The sequence below is a fragment of the Caloenas nicobarica genome, chromosome Z (genome assembly GCF_036013445.1).
Source record: "Caloenas nicobarica isolate bCalNic1 chromosome Z, bCalNic1.hap1, whole genome shotgun sequence".
NCBI lineage: Eukaryota > Metazoa > Chordata > Aves > Columbiformes > Columbidae > Caloenas > Caloenas nicobarica.
In genome coordinates, this window is record NC_088284.1 from 1,593,871 (window position 1) to 1,611,456 (window position 17,586).

Consider the following 17,586-nt stretch of genomic DNA (forward strand, 5'->3'; position numbering starts at 1 on the left):
TCAAACTCTGGGGCGGTTGGGTCCTTCAGAAAGAAATTTGCCTTTATCAGCCGGTGTTTCAAGGTGGCTTGCGCTTCTCTGAAGTGACGACTTTACACCTGAGCGAGAGCATCCGTATGGGGGTTTAACGCCCTTTAATTTATGTCCATTAACCTTCCAGCTTTCAATAATTTCCCTTCGCTCCCTTAAGCGGGCGACCCCCTCGATTCATCGAAAAAAGGAGCAAATCTGACACGTCCCTGACATCGTAGCTCAAATTGTCCAGCACGGCCCATCAAAGCTCAAAATCCACAAAAACCCCAAGCGGCGCTGGATGCCGAAAGCAAACCTGACCCCTGCCGTGATTTTATTCTGTTTTTTTCCACGTGGCTTTGGCCGTGTTCGGATGCTCGGTCGTATTTGCCTCTTCAGCTGTAATAGGAGTGTTACGCTCTTTTACAACCCTGCTGTTCTTTCGTGTTTTTCTTTTAATTGCAAGATGTTCCCTAGTCAAAACAATTACAGAAAAGGCATTAGAGCACAGAGGACAAAATAGCAAAAAAAAAAACCCCAAACGCAACACCCAATGCGGACGAAAATCTGGCAGCATCGCAAAATTAAAACGGAGCGAACCAGAATTAGAGATGAGTGAATTATTTACAGTGAGTCGTTTGTCTTCCTGTCTGCTTGCAAAGTTTGTTGTTTGCTGCAAATCATTCAAGAAATTGGATGTTTCCTGATGATAAATGCAATCTGTAGGCTGAGGGACATTCTCTCTATAGGTCACCTGGAATCTTATGGGGCAAGCATGGAAGAATTTGGATGGTGATAACTTGGTGGCTACATTTAGAATCTGGTTTCTATCTGATAAAAGTCTGTGCTCAAATGCTGAAACGGCACGAAATCACGGTGCGCACCATGGGAAGAGCAAACCACTCACCAGACCTAATAATATCATAATATAAATATAATAATCATAATATAATAATATAAATAACATTTTGCCCTGAGATAGAACGAGCTCTTGGAAAGATCAATGCAATTCCAGAACGCGCTTCCACCCCTACTTCAAGGCCAAAGCAAAGTCTCAATCCCGAATTGCAGGCCAAATCAAAAATATTTTGAAGATGCTTAAGTGACTTCTAAATACAAGACGACTTTATCAAGCTCCAAATTTTGGAAAGAGAAACTAGGGCGCTGCCATAGTCAGATGGAACCAACCCATGGAATTAAACCTTTCCGCCTAAACCAGCTGGGATTAAACCTCAGATCTACCGGTCCCCAGTTCTCAACTCAAACCATCGCTTCTTTATATTACATTTAATTTTTTTTCCTCCAAAGCTCAGTCGCTTTGTCTTGATATTCAAAACAAAGTTGTGCTTATCGGGGCTAACGCGATGCCAGTGATTTCCAAGGCACGTATTTATAAATGAATAAACTGTTTACCGCAACACATCAAATTAAGGAGAAATATATTTAGGAACAGATTTGCACTGCTTTGCTTGCCGTGATTATAAATTATTTTGTCACTCTAACTGCCTAATTGCGAAAGGAGAAGGATCTCTTCAGGGAATAAAAGTAAATATTGGAACAAATGAACGACGTGCAGCATCCAAACGCATCTCCTGGCAGGGACGGAGGCACTTCTGGGGTTGGTTTTGCGATTTTTGGGAAACTTCTGACAACACCAAGATCCCCCGGAAGTCAGGGTTGTGTTTAGGAGGACCTGAATCCTCTTTATTCCCTCAGGTATCATTTTTTCCTGCTCCTTTTTTCCAGCCCGAGCAGGAACCGGCTGAGTGAACTCGGAGGTTTTTACGACGACAAGAAATGGGAGAACTCGACTCAAGGCCGGAGCTTTACTGACCGTGAAAATATGAGATTTTGAAGAAAACCATCATTCAAGTTGCTCAAAGGAAATACTGCAGGTCAAAAATAGGGTTTTTTTCCTGACAGAAACACAGTTTTCCCAGTTAAATGGGCATTAAACACCCTCTCTTTCCACTTTAGACGTTGGCTGTGATGGCCAACGACATGGTCACAGCCCATGGGCAAAAATGATTTTTGGCATCATACTAAACCAACGATAAACTTTTAACCTCTCATTAGTAGAAGTCTCATAATAAAAAAAAAAAATATCGCTGTATTTATCTCAAGCAAAACCCCAATTTTTCTGACTGAAACCATTGCCCCGTGTACGTCGCGTGCCGAAGGACGAGTTTTCAACCAGACAAGCTGCATTAATATCGGATACAACCGCACCGGGTGTTGGAAATAGCTGGTTTTAGTCCCTTACCGCACTGTGAAAAGCTTAAAAATTCAAATTAATTTTTTGTGATTCAGGAAAATCACTGATTTTGTTTTTCAACATCCTGAAACTTCTTTTCTACTCATCATCTAGAAGTGAAGTCTATTCTTTGGCGTATATTAATTTGTTGTTTTCCTAATAGTATCGTTATTTCCTAATATTTGGTGCCTTCTTGATACCACAACTCTTAGCTACATCTCATCTACAGATGCGAAATTAAAATATAAAACCATAAAATACAATATGAAGATACTGTGTGCTTTTAGTATATACGGACTGTATCACAAGAGCCTTCTCTCAGACCACAGGAAAAGATTCAAGAGATGCACAGGAGGAAGTGTAAAGAATTGCCAAAATAATAATTCTATTAATTAATTCTATTAATTAATAACACTGGAAATGGATGGAAGCCCAGAGGGAAATGCCAGAAGATGCCAAAATGCTGGTTCAGCATCACCCGGGTCCCTCTGGTACAACGCATCCCTGTAACCAGGGACACCTGCCTAGAAGAATACTAGATGATTTGATTTGATTTGAATTGAATTTTTCCTTATACCAAGCTCCTAGGCAGAGCACCAACAATAACTTTCCAGGGTCCGTAGGGTGAATATTTTTCCTACTTTATAGTTTATATCCCTTCTAAAGACATGGAAAAAAATGCGTTGAACTGACCATGGAACATAAAAGCCCAGCAGTTCCTTCCTCTCGGCTTTGGGCGACGGGCAGAGCAGGATGTTCTATAATATCTGCTCCCGTTCCTCCTGACCTTCTCTTTCTCCTTCCTTCGCCTTTTTATCGTTTCTCTCCGAGACACCCAGGAACACAGAGCTCTACTAATCAGTGTCATAGCTCATTAATTTGCTTTATTGGTCTCTGGGTAAACCAGGAGCTGCCGAGTCGTTATCATTAAGAAATAACTGCCCAGAGCTCCGACTCCATGTGTTGCCCGGGGTGCATTAAGTGGCTTAATAGTATCTCTAAATTTCTCTTAAATGGAAAGGTGGCCGGAACATTTATCACCTTGAAAGAGGTTTAATCAAATCCCATAACATCATGAATTATCTGGCCAGTTTTGACACCGTAACCTTTGAGAATTTCTATGCGCTCAGCAGCGAGGGGTTGGAGGTGGACGATATTTAAATACAACAAAGTCCTCTCGTCCGATTAAAGATAAACAGTTCTTCGTACTTGTGTGACGCAATCCGAAGCACACAATTATATGTAGGACTACTTCAAGGGATATTTTCTAAGAGAATGACCCACAAACACTTTTTGGTCTCGGAAATGTGGATAATTAAAAGTGAGAATCCGAAGGTATCGATCTACGAGCTTTCAGCAAATTTTCTCTTTCGAAAGGTTAAGCTCTGTGCTTGTTACTGTCCTTTCCTATAAGTAACAGATTTAAAGGTTAAAGAGCTCTTTCTCTGTGGTCTTCTCCATAAGTAAGATATTTAAAGGTTACATACATTGTTTCTAGAGGACACAGCTCTAAACAGCGGTGGCAGTCGTTTTGATGTGACTTTTTGGTTCTTTTCCACTACTTCTCTGCTACCAACTCCTTCAGAAGGAATCCAGTCGCAATTTCCAGCTCCCGGCTCATCTCTTCCTGCAGTCACAACATCAGTGTCTATCTGAGAGCTTCGGTCTCCAAACCGCTTTACAAATATTACCGAATTAAAGAAATGACTGTGTTTTTCACACTTTGCAAATACCACGTTAAAATCCCGATTCATTACTCCACTGTTCCTCCATCCATCACGGGGCAGCCTTGTGCACAGGGTTAGTCAAATTTATTCCTCTCGTGGCTTTTTCATACTTATTGACTCACCATCCCCGCTGAAAAGTGGGGTTTTTTGTGAATGGTCCTGAAGATGCAGTTTGTTTGACAGTATAACCTCAATTTTTCCCTGTCAGTGGGATGGAGACGGCTCCTCTACCCTTCTACTCGTCATTGCACGTCCTATGGCTTTCCTGGGCAGTTTTCAACTTCGGTGGCAAGATGAGGGATAATGAAACAGGAGAATTAGAACAGAATAGAACTAAAATTAGAACAGGATTAGGATAGAATAGAATTAGAATTTGAATAGAATAGAATAGAATTAGAATAGAACAGAATTAGAATAGAATTCAAATAGAACAGAACAGAATTCGAATAGAACAGAATAGAATTTGAATAGAACAGAATAGAAATAGAATCAGAACAGGAAAAGGAAAGGAAAGGAAAGGAAAGGAAAGGAAAGGAAAGGAAAGGAAAGGAAAGGAAAGGAAAGGAAAGGAAAGGAAAGGAAAGGAAAGGAAAGGAAAGGAAAGGAAAGGAAAGGGAAAAGAGAAAAGAGAAAAGAGAAATAGAACAGAATGGAACTAGAATAGAATCAGAACATGAATAGAATTAGAACAGGAATAGAATAGAATAGAAATTTAGAATGAGAATGGGAATAGAATGAGAATGAGAATAGAATGAGAAATAGAATAGAATAGAATAGAACAGAACAGAACAGAATAGAATAGAATAGAATAGAATGAGGAATAGAATAGAATAGAATAGAATAGAATAGAATAGAATAGAATAGAATAGAATAGAATAGAATAGAATAGAATAGAATAGAATAGAATAGGACAGAATAGAATAGAATAGAATAGGACAGAATAGGACAGAACAGAATAGAACAAGAACAGGAATAGAACAAGAACAGGAACAGAATTAGAGCAGAATATTATTAATCTGTTATAGAAACAGAATAAAATTAGAATAGAATAGAAACAGAATTAGAATGGAAAGAGAATATTTTCAGTTGGAAAGGACCTACAACAATCACCTAGTCCAACTGCCTGACCGAAAGGTAAATTATATTATTAAGGACATTGCCCAAATGCCTCTTAAAGACAGACATTTGCTCTTGAAATGTAATAAGTTTAGCTTTGACAGTCTAAAAATCGTAAGGGCTTTGTTCGGAGTTTGGCGATGGGTTTAATTTGGAGATGGGCGACTGTCTGCCAGTCGAATGTAGATGATGTAAAACTCGCTTCTGTTTTTTTTAGGTCCCATCAGCGGATCCTCTCTGGCCAAATACGGGTTAATGTAAAGTGTCCCATGGGCGAGTGCCTATAGGAGCCACTTAATTTCAAGTGCTTAAATCCTTTGGGTAAAATAACTCAGGAAAGAGACAGAGAAACGCCATAAAAATAGCAACGTGATTTTAAAAAGGCGCCGACGTACCTCTCTACACTAAGATATCCTGCAGCATCCATCACCTTAGGCACTATTTTCTGTTACAAAACGTTAAGATATTTGAATATAATTAAAAATGGAATTGGCCGACCACAGCCTGCCCTTGTCTGAGTTGATCCTGAAGTCAAGCTCAGCCTTAAGCCAACCAGCCACGATTAAACTCTGGCCTAAAGGGAAGCAATTCTCCCTGCTCTACCCCTTAAAAAGTCACAGCCTCGTGTTTAACTCATTAAATTCCCGGTTTTGAACGGACTCACAACCCCGAACGGGCATTAAATTCGATACAAAACCCCTGCGTTTTATTAACGTGAACGAATCATTAAACCAACTCTTCCCGCCGTTTGTTTACAGATGTTTTTAATATCTCATAAACAGCGCAAATTTCGATTTGCGGTGTGATTCTCCAAACTTTACGGGGCGTAGTTACCACGATCTTTTTTATAAATTTAGAGCTACAAACAGACACGTGCAAAAGAAATGACAGAAAAACAGATTCTTCTGACTTTCCCCAGGAACACAAGAGCGGTTACGTTCTTAAAACTCTAAATATCCTGTGAAAAATCTCACCCCAGAAGCAATCCCGGGATTAAATCACTACTAAGACAGACCAAAGAAATTCTGCTTCTACATTCAATTCCGATTATTTCTTCATTTCTCTCGGTATTTTAAAATGGGAGGAAGAAATAAAGTTGCATACGGCTTTAATGAGATAAATAAAATAATACAGATATTCCTTGGAAAACAACTCTATTCACCTCTTAAGCATTTGTACATTTATTTTTCCTTAAGCAAAGCAGCGTATTTTTAAACAAAATAAGTTAGAAACAAATCTCTTATAATTCTTATTAGATCATTTATCTCTAATTAAAAGTCCATGCAAGCATCCTATGAACTTTCCCAGCTTTTGATATTTCCCATTTACTTGTCTCAGCCACTTTTACAGTGAAATCCCTTTTTTTTTTGGCAGGGAACTGTTATTTCTCTCCCAGTCCTCACCGTTATCAATTCTGATCTGACCCAGGTCTCCAGTCACCGAACACCATCAATATTAAGCAATAATCATGATAATAGTAATTCATACCAAGCTTTTTCCATTTGCTTGGCCGTCTCCCGCTATGTTATTAAATTAATAGATCTGCCACCGCCAAAGAAAAATAGCAGAAAGGGAGAAATCTTATTAAACCGGAGATAAAATTTTAAACAATGGTGGGAATTGCCAAGGCCAGACTTTGGGCACCGCTCAAATCCCCATAGCAAAATACGAGGGTGACTTAGTTATTTGTTTTGATTTAATCAGAGATCTGTTTAATCCAATTAATTCTGTCCGCTGCCAAGGCAGAAGAAAAGCAAGAACACGCTCCAAATATTTAAATACTTGCATTCTATTCAAGCTCTTTTAGGATACAGCCCAAAAGAGTCCAGACTCTTCCACATCTCTTTTTCTCATCGATGAAGAGCCGTATTTCATATACACACCCTGAAAATACCTTTTTTACACGATTACTGTGTAAAGGTCTAAGGAACTGATACCCCGCATCGTGAAGGATGCTCTGGAAGGTCTCAGATCTCCCAAGATACATCTGCAAATTAACTTCTCGCCAAGATTTCCACCATTTATTGCTCTGATTTGGAATTTCTGACGACGGGGCGAGATCGTTCACCTCTTACCCCATCTATACAAACCACCTCCATCGATAAATACCAATAAATATTATATTTTAGGGTAGGAGCATCCGCACAGCATCCCGCGCAGCACCGGATCCTGCAGCTTGTTTTCTGGTTTTTCGTTCTAAGTACTTTAAATGTAAATGATCGGCGCAAAAGGTCACCAAAAGTGATCAATTGCTCTGTGACATTTTACCTGGAGAATAAGCACGAAAAAGTAAACACAAAAGGTTTGGAACAAGATGCGCCGAGACATCGATGCCCTTTGGGCGCGACGTGGAAGAGGAATTTAAGTGACTGGAGCTGGGTGCATTAAAAAATAATAAATAAATCAGAATCTATGTTTGACGGCATGAAAACGAGCAGAAGAAGAGAAGGACACAGAAATATTCGACTTTTTTAAGGAGCAAAGCGCTGGATTGAAGAGAAAGAAACGCACCTTGCGGAAAACCAATATATCTGTTGGAATAAGCGCGATGCCAACAGACTTACCTGCACGCGGTGCCTATAACCTACCAATAAAAAATTGATTTCCCAGCCCTCTTCCCCCAGGACCAGCTCTGCCGCTCGCTATTCCATTTAATCAAAGCGCAGTTACGTTTATTGCAGATGTTAATGTGCAATCGGGGACCAGTTTCTGCTTGTTCACCTGAGTTTAAGTGACACGACTGGTGCTGAAGCCTCTTGGGAAACTAAAAAAAAAATCACTGCTTCCCTCTAAAACATTTTTGGGGGTGTTTTGGTTCTTATTTTAACATTATTTGCTGGACAAGCGAAGGGAACGTTCTGCAAGGGGTCTATTTATAGGTGAAAAAGCGACAGAAAATAGGGATATCTATAGAAATATTTGTGGTCACCAGCCACTTACCCTGGAGTTCACCACTTCCAAGGAGACGTTCTGCGGCGTCGCGCTGGGCACTGCAAGCGAAGAGGAGCAGAAAGAAATGGGAAATATTGCCATTAATGTCTACGAATAGGTCGCATCAAACATTGTTCTCTTTGGGAAAGAGAGGACGGCTTTTACACCTCGTTTAAAACCTGATCGCAACCTTGCAAATAATCCAGGTGGCACTTCAGAGGTCCCCCAGAGAGAGAAAAAACCAAATGCATCTGCTCATTTATCCCCATTTTTGATAACCCTGTTCTATGCTCTTTAAAGAGCCACTCGACAGGCTCCCCGCAGTGACACCGGCTACTTGAATTCGCTTATTTGTTGTCAGCTCGGTCACAAATAAACAAGAATATGCCGCAATTCCTCTGGCCTTTGTTTCATGAAGTGCATTTCAGAACATATTTCTATATACAGAGCAGGGTGTTCCTCTCTCAGTTGCACTAGTGGATCCACATGGATGCTTAAAAGAAACTTTATCTTTAGATATTATTTATAAAACAGCATTTTACATTAAGGCTCTGCTTGTCATATCATTATAATCCACACCTGGCTTTATACAACCCAACTGTGTTATATCCATTCTGGTGAATGCACTTTAATTAATAAATGGGATTAATAGGCATTTGACATGTGGTCTTACAAAGATCCCTTACAAGGTTTTAATGATGCTCTGGCACCCACAGCCTTAAATAAAACAAATGGTTCTGACTTGGTTGATTTTTTTTCCATCTTCCGTTGTAGCTGGTGAAGCATCAACGGCCTGACGCGAACCTAAAATTTATTTTCCTTTTAGAAAAATCAAGTTTTCCTGCTAACCCAGGCTACAGAACAGTTGAAATGGAGAGGTGTGGTTTGCGCTTACAAGAAGGTAAATTTGAATTTGGAAAGAAAGAGCGGAAAAAGGATCACGGTGAATGCCCAATTTAAGAATAGTTTGCAGCGCGCTACGTCAGAGAAAATGAGAGAACGTGATTTTTCAGCGTACAAGTATCGGGACATGGAGTCAAAGCCACGTTCTTCAAATCATTTTTATATGATATTAACAAGAACGCAAGGGCAACATCATTCTCGTTGCCGTTCTCCACACGTTTCAATTGATTCGGCAAAGATCTACAAGGATGATCTGAGACCCGAAACATCTTAGAGTTGAAATGAGTTCCTTTTATTTAAATGAGTGGTAAGAAGCGCGTGGATTATTATCTGTTGTTATCTGAATGGGGAAAAGACTCCGGTTACAGTGAATAATTTGATTGGCAAAGAGCGTATGAGATGGAACCCGTTCCTATGTATTGTCTTTATGTGTTGTTTATATATAGTCTATACTGTCTATATACAGTCTATATTGTCCATATTTAGTCTATATTGTCCATATTTAATCTATATTTTCCATATAAGATGGAGACAATCGGCACAGCCCGAGATCAACACTCTGGAAGAGACAATTTGCATCCAGAGTAGGAAATAATCCCCGACTTTAACACCTATGATTCTCTAAATAATTTAATAGGCACTAATACGAGAAGAAACATGAAAAGATGACAGCAAGTTATATAAAATATACTTTCCCCCAGTTATTTTAAGCAGCGCTGCTCTGGTCACGCCTACGTTCAATAAACAAATCTGCAGCACTTGGGAGCATCCTCAGCGCAAGCTGCGATTTAAGGATTTAAGTCAGACCTAAGTCATTTGTCAGGCCTAATAAGAAAATAAGATTGTAAATAGAGGTGACAAAAGAGGAAAAGTAATAAGAGTTTAACAGGAGGGTCCCACGGGCAGGAGATATTTTGTCTCCCTGAATACAGAGGGGATGTCTATGCTCACGCTCCCCTCCTTTAGAAAAATATATAAATTGCCTCTGTCATGTACTTGGTATTGCAAAGAATAAAAAAATGAGATATTTTTGGACAATTCTGAATTAGCCAGGCCTGGCGAATACCGGTATCTCCCAGAAAAACCTGTTCTTGCTGGAGAATATTTGCCCTTGCTCCGAGTTTTACTGCTACTACATTTTATTCCCTTACCAGACAAACCTCTATTTTTTTTTTTTTTTTTTTTTTTAATACTATTTGTCTTCCTATTATTTCGATTACTTCTCTTCGGTGAACGCTTGTCGCATTTCTCAACGTTATTGCAGACGTGGTCAGAACTGATACATCCCGTATCGTTTTCTTCCGGTTCTTCGATCAGAACGAGAAATAAACTCAGGCCTGACCCAGCATCAAACTCGATCACTCCCACAGCAACACTGGGTGTCTTCATTCCTTGCTCAGTCCACGAGACTTTTTGCGTTATCAAATTTAACATCTCGGGTTGTATAATACAACAATCAGAGCGCTCCCCTGGCAAACCCAGATTCCAACGGCATCCTCTGGCTTGGTGCCTTGATCGAACAAAGAAATTGGATGCACCTGGTAAAACGTGGGGTTTGTTTATTATTGACGGCTTAATTACACCATTAGCAATTAGAGCAGAACTCATTTTACCCAGTGTCAGCGACTGCAAGAAGCAATGAAGAGGTGGATGCATCTGGGGACAACTTGGTCCCTTTGTCTCGGCACCGGTGGATGAAGCCCCAGATGAAGATGGGGAAGAGGAGGAAGGAAACGGTCCAGTTAATTCTTCCAAATGGATGGATTGGATAATTTGGGGGGAATTCACGATACCAAGAGGCTCGGTCCCCAGTAGGGTGACGCTGGTCACCGCGTTGGCGGCTCCGAGCGATGGGTTCCGCTCACGCTCCTGGAAAACCCTCGTCAGACCATCGTGCAAACACGGAAACGGCTGCTGAAAAACTCCTGTGCCAATCTGAACTTCCAATTTACTTAAAGAAAAAAAATACAGGCATTCATATTCTAATTATGGATAGAAATGATATTGAAATCAAGTACTCAGGAAGCATGAAATAAGGCTGCCAATCGCTGGGTTGAAATGCATTTTGATAAATTCACGAGCGCGACAGCTCACAGCGTTGCTGAAATGCCCAAACAGTATCTGAGCTGTATTTTAAACCCAAAATTAAGCGTTAAGGATCCAGTATGTCCATTGATGTGGCGAGTGGTGCCTGGAGCTCCTGCAGCCGCACTAAATCCCTTTGATTGGGGCGTATTTCTCAGCCTATAAATTACATTCCATGCTCCTCGTTACGGTTTTGTGTGACGGCAAAAGCGCCGGGCAGGAGCAGGAAAAAGTGACCAGATCGCGGCCCTCACGGGTGAGGCTGAAAAATCGAAATTGAAGCGGAAGGACGGGCTGAGAGACAAAAACCAAAGCGGGGCAGCCTGGGGAGGGTGGTGGCAGGGGATGGAAGGACAAAACCTGCCCCAAAAGCAGATGTCAAGACAAGAAACTACATGATTTCTCCTTCCTTTACCTCTCAGCTCTAAAACCGGGCGGGTTAAACGTCTTTTATTGCGCGTTCTTCCAGCAGAAGGGACCTTAACCCTGGGAAAGGTATCTGTGGTACCATAAAAGAAGGAATTGCAGGGAGTTTTGGTGCTGCAGACTTGATCTTGTCATTCCCTCCTTTCCTTAGGATCTGCTATCACTTTCACCCAGGTTTGACCAAAGCCAGGCTTAGCCAAAGCCAGGCTTTTCCTGCTGCTCTTCTTTACGCAAGAGACCAAAGTGGTTTCAAGCAGACGCGGAATAAGGAGGATGAAAAGGGACTTCTGCTTAAACAAGAGAAAAACAAACGCCGTCTTTTTGCAGATTCCCCAAACAAAGGCACCTACGCACGCTCCAGATTTCAGGAACGGTCTCCAACAAACCTTCTCGTTAGCACCGGTTTTTCTTCACAGACAGGTGAAGCGTTTCAAATCCTTGCAGGGGGATAATTTTCCGCCTCATGAATAACAATCTTTCCCTTTCTCACGTACGGTGACATTTAAAAGCAAAGCGGAGCAGAGGGCCGTGGCTCGGCGCTTCACGCTGTGAATTACATCTACATACATTATGCAAAATATTCATTTGCACTTGTTTTCCTTTTGTTTTTATAATTATAAGTGTGAAGTAATTTATTCTGCCAAGCTCCAGCCTGTATTACAAGGGAAAACTGAATTTGCTGGGGAGACGTAAGGAGCACAAAGAGCCCGAATCCCTCTCGCTCCAACCTCCTTCCAGGTAGGTGTAGAGAGCGAAAAGTTCTCAATATTTTCTTTTAACTTCACACAAATTTTCAGCTGTTCTGGGAGAGTTATCAACTCTGTAAGATAATTAGGGCAATATTTGTAAATATAAAGGGCTCAATCTCAGACACCCTGGTTCTCCGTTAGTTTTTTTAGCGCTATCTACACCATGTAAAGAGAAAACGCGGAAATTTTTATGCTACTTGATGTGGTTACCGATGTGTTGGGCACCATTTCTGAATGTGTTTGTTAGCACAGGTCATCTGGGGAGAAAACCCCAGCAAATCGAAGCCCACAGCAACATATTTCTTGCTTATTTTTCATTTTCTACTCTCACGTAAGAGTAAACATTTTTCCCCATGAAAATGACCTTAAATTAAGGATTCCAACCCAGGCCAGGGCCACCTGAACTCCTATACCTTCCTTTATAGGCACGAATGGAAAAGATGTCTGAATTTTTATCAGAAGGAAAATGCACTGTTGATAAATCTCACTTTAAAAGCTTAGCTGACACCTTATATTTTTAAATAAAATGTTGGTAAGGAAAAAGAAAACAACAACTCTCTGTCTTGGGGTTCAAGCAGGAGCTGGCACATCCCTGTCTCTGATCTGGCTTCTGCTTTATGAACTCCCACCAACCCCGTTGAAATAATTTTTCCTTCATTTTTACGGTTTTTACACTTTTCTAGCCCAAATCGCTCCGATGAAGTTATTTCACCCAGGCGTGGGGATCAGGCTCAGCGACTTCAACAAGAGTCGGGAGCGCGTTAACGTTTTGTGAGATCAGGCACAACCAAGTGCTTCCGAATGTCAAGTAAAATTCAATTTATCGCCTGGAGCTCGGGGAAGGATGACGGAGCGGCCGCTGTGACCAGCAGGTTTTCGAGCGTATTTGCTGCCCCGTCTTTAAATCACCAAGAAAACCCAAGCAGTTGGATCTTCAAATGCGGCTGTAGTAAAATACAGGGTGTTTCAAAAAGAGGGACCTAATCGGAAATCACTATATCTCTGCAAACATGAACAGCCCATGAATGAAAGTCTTATTGCTTGAAAGCATGGGGTGCAAAGTTACTAAAAGTTGATAAGTCATTACTCTGTGTGCAAATCTTTGCGCAATTTAACATGTTGCAATTGTGAAATCTACCGCTTTGAAAGCGGGTCCATCTTTCTCAAACGCCCTGTAGGTTCTGCTGAAAAGCTCAAAGGCTACAGCTGTAAGTTGAAGAGAAAATAAGGAGAAAAGTACATTATGCTTGTCGTTAGACGTAGGAGTAACGAACAAAATCATCCTTGGAGAACATCAGCTGCGGGTGCCACTGCAGGCAGGTATTGAACCTCTGATTTCCGCCCTGCACGTTCAATAACCTCCTCGTTTCATCGCTGCCTCTTCCAAAATACAGTTGGGAGAAGAAAAAAAACAATCAATAAAATCCCATGATAGAGACAATAGTTCGGGGTGCGCGCTCACCGTCCGACAGCGTGGTGACCGTCACCTCCCCGCTGGAGACGCCGGGGCCGTAGCGGTTGTAGGCGAGGAAGCGCAGGGTGTACTCGGTGAACTTCTTCAGCCCCTCCAGGCGGTAGGAAAGCCCGTCCACCTCCACGGTCTGGCACGGAAAATACCATAAAGCCAAAGGAAAAGTGTCAGGCAGGGCGACTGAAGCACCCGACTCCTGGTATTTGTGATTATCACGTGCTATCGGGTCGCAAAAAAGACATTTCCGCTTTCATCCCTGCCCTATTCTTTGCTAAAAAAACCTATTTGAGGACGTATTGTAGCCACAGAGCTCATCTCCTGTCAAATATTGGTTATTAAGTGGCCAGTGGGAAGTGTCTTGAGCAGTTCGCAGAGGGCAAAGTTGCTTTTTTGCCACTCGACGGTATGTGCTCATGGTGGAATTAGGAGCACAATTAAGTGCAGTGCATCAACGCTGATTTTTACTACGAGCATCTGTCAGGCGGGAGAGAAAATGCATCATTTCTAGCCTGGATTCCTATTATTTTACCCGCCTACTTGAACATGCAAGAAGCAACTAAAAATATATAGTCTACAAAGATCACATGGAATCATCATAGAATCGTTTTGGTTGGAAAAGACCTTTAGGATCATTAAGTTCAACCATTAACTTAACACTTCAGTTTATGGTTTAGGGATGGACTTGAGAGCGCTTGGACAAACTGCCATTAATGTGTTGATGGTTTTGCGCAACGTAAAAGGGAAATGTAAAGGGTTTTTAAATGCTCTTTGGATTATTATTTCAGCCTAAAGTTGAGGAATGGCAGATAGATAGATAGATAGATAGATAGATAGATAGATAGATAGATAGATAGATATAAAAACCAGGTAGTCTCTTCTCCCTCCTATAACCGCTTTATACTGGTGGCGATTTATTTTGCTTGATTATCACTGGTCCTGGAGGATTAATCTGCAAAAATCTCTCTTGTCATTGCTCACCTGCTCCCTCCCAGTCGCCGTCTCGGTGCAGAAGAGTCTGTAGCCTTGAACGGGGCCGTTGGCGTAGGCGGGAGGATCCCAGGAGATGAGGATGGATGTGGGGGACGTGGACACAACTCGGAGGTTTTCCACCGGTCCGGGAACTTGCACTGCGGAGAGAGGAGAGGAAATAATTTGCGCAAATACCTAATGCGCGCAATAGGTGTATTTACCTTTGCGGCTGTAGGAGACAGAAGTCACGCCAATGTGACCGTCCCAGGCCAGTTCGCATTAGAGAAACCCGCCGGCAAACACCAACGCAAACAAAAGAGCCCACAAAAGCTGGATTTTGGGCTGATATCTCCCCATTTAGCCGCGGCAAGAGACTAAAAAGTCACAGGAACGTGGTCAAACGGAGCAAGGCGATGGATTTGGGCCAAAAAAAGAAATCCCAGCTCTTCACATGGGCCGATGTCGGAGCTGATGGGCTTTGGGCAGGGGACCAGAGACCTCTCATCATCTGCAAACTCTAATTTCCCCTTAAAAAGTTAAGCTGGACTAGCATAAGCTCCAACAGTAATATTTAGCCCCAGTTCTTGCCCTTAAATAATATTCCTGCATTTGCACGGTGCCCAGCACTTACAGATATTGCACAAGCTCATCTTATAAACCAAATAATGACAATCAGAGTGTAAAAATACCCCATTCTTGAAACTATTGTCTGATTAAAGTATTATATGATTAAACTATTATCTTGCATTGATGAAATTCTGGAAATACAGGGGTTGGCAACAGGTTTAGCCTTAAGTAGAGATGATTCGAAACGCACAATTTGAATTGCAGATCGTGCTGGGGCGGGGGGAAGAAACACAAAACTCCTCCTCAAATGACAATGCAAAATAAATAATTTCGTTATAATTGATAAGAAAACTATACTAGGTCACCTTTTGTTATACAGACCATCTTAAAATGCTCTGATTTCACACAGAATGCAAATTATCACGTATCGACTAGATCACGTTTAAAATATTTTTTTTCCTTCGCCCGGCTTCGCTTTTCATTCTCTTCCAATATTTCTGACGGGCACCCTAATGTGCTTAAGGTCTCGGTATTTTCAGCACACACAAAGCATTTAATAATCCTCTCCTGATCCCGTCTGTCAAATAATAATCTCGTGAAAATTGGCATTAAGTTTAAAATCTTCTCCGAAATTCTCCTTTTTCTAAATAGCAGCGAGAGCCTAGAACTGCTTTACATTCCATTAAAACAAGACATTAAATCATGTTTCTTCTCAAGTCAGCATTTTACAACTAACAGCATCCTTTCTTTAAGAAAAAACACTTCAATATACCCCGACTTTTTTTTTCCCCACTCTGATTTTAGAAATATGCATTAATTTCTGTTATTGTTAACAACAGCTGTCAATGTGGCTGAGCTTATTATAATATTATATTATAGTATCCTATTATATTATACATTATAATATATGCTATAATATAATACGATAATATAATAGTTAAGACCTCTAGTAACTCTGGAAAATTCGATTTATTACAGAAGCAGCAAGGGTTGGCATTTGTGTGCCAGTGAAAGCTTCTCCTTATTGACTCTACTATTGACCCCGCTCATTTTCGGTTGCATAAAATCCGATGTTTTTGTAAGCGACTGCTCCTCAAAAACTGCAGGAACACAATTCTGGGTCTTGTGAGCATTTGCTGGTTTTGCACAGAGATTTCCTCTTCGCTATTGTTCAGTTAAACTTCTGAAAATAATAGTTAATAAGACAGAAGAAAGATCCGAGCGCCTAAAAATAGGAATGTCGGTGACGACGTCAAAAAATTGCTTGGCAACTGCTTCAACGTGCTAAATATTTCCCTCCAACCCGACATTTTTGGGAGTTTCCGAACTGCGGCGATGGGAATTGGGCTCATACCAAACACTGGAGAGCACGTTGAGGAGCCCCTGGTCATCACCAGTGGTAGATCAAGAGTCTGGTCACCCCAAGGCTATTGCCTTAAGTTCTACCACGAGCCACCGACCTTCTCCCAGAGCTCTTGATGGGCTCCAAGGTGTATTGATGCTGAACTACACACGGACATTTGGACAAGAAGGCAGAATCCTGAAGACCACCATGAAGTTGATTACCCAAATATGAGGCGAAAGGATCAAGGTCCTACTGCTTTTCTTTCTCCTTCTGCTCCTCGGGGTCTCGACTTTTGCTGTCGATAGTTCAAAGCAACTTCTCACCTAAAGCTGCTCCTGCACCAAGGGATTCATGCTCTGGATCCTTTTAGGATAGAAGAGACCATTAAACCTTCGCATTAAACCTTCCCGGGAGAGAGCACCTACCACCACCACGCTTTTATAAAGGAAACAAAACCACTTATCCCCACTCAATCCGTTAAAGGAATACGCCTGTTAATTCTGAGTCGGGCATCCTTGGTCTGTGTCAGGCATGAAAGTTGCTTTTTGAAAAGATTTTTTCCCAGTCGTTCTTCTCTACGACGAGATGTACTGATTAAAGTGTTGTTATTACATCTCCCTTTTCATTTAAACAGCCGGTTCTCTGCTGATCTGCACCAAAACCAGTTCAAACACAAACCATTTATGAAGCCACTTGCAGTTATTGATAATAGAGGGCAAGCTTTGATGGTGCCTTTGATTCCCCCACTTCTTCTTTCTCTGTAGCTAACAGCTTTAATGAGATTTCATTAAAATCTGTCTCCGTGCTGCAGAGAAAGATGCAACTTCAGAGAGCCTGCGGGCAGGGAAATTATTAACATGTGATGGATACGTGAATTTAATGTTCTTTGGGTTGTGAAGGAACACGGGACCAGGGATGGTCCCACCAAGGGATGCCATGGAGGTTCCTCCTTGGAGCTGCCTTGATCAAAGGAGGTTTGGAAACGTGTCCTCATCCACTCTCCCGCTTCAGGGGGAATTTTGGGCTTGTCC

At 41.5% G+C, this 17,586-nt stretch overlaps 1 protein-coding gene across 1 annotated transcript in view; it reads right to left on the reverse strand.

Annotated features, from left to right (window-relative positions):
* The window catches only part of DCC (DCC netrin 1 receptor), a 357,209-nt gene that overhangs the window by 101,854 nt on the left and 237,769 nt on the right, over positions 1-17,586 (reverse strand). The window contains exons 10-12 of the mRNA XM_065656469.1: positions 14,653-14,801; positions 13,666-13,804; positions 8,050-8,099 (exon numbers count right to left, since the gene is read on the reverse strand). Coding sequence (XP_065512541.1) covers positions 8,050-8,099; positions 13,666-13,804; positions 14,653-14,801 — 338 coding nt within the window. The remainder of the gene's footprint in view (positions 1-8,049; positions 8,100-13,665; positions 13,805-14,652; positions 14,802-17,586) is intronic.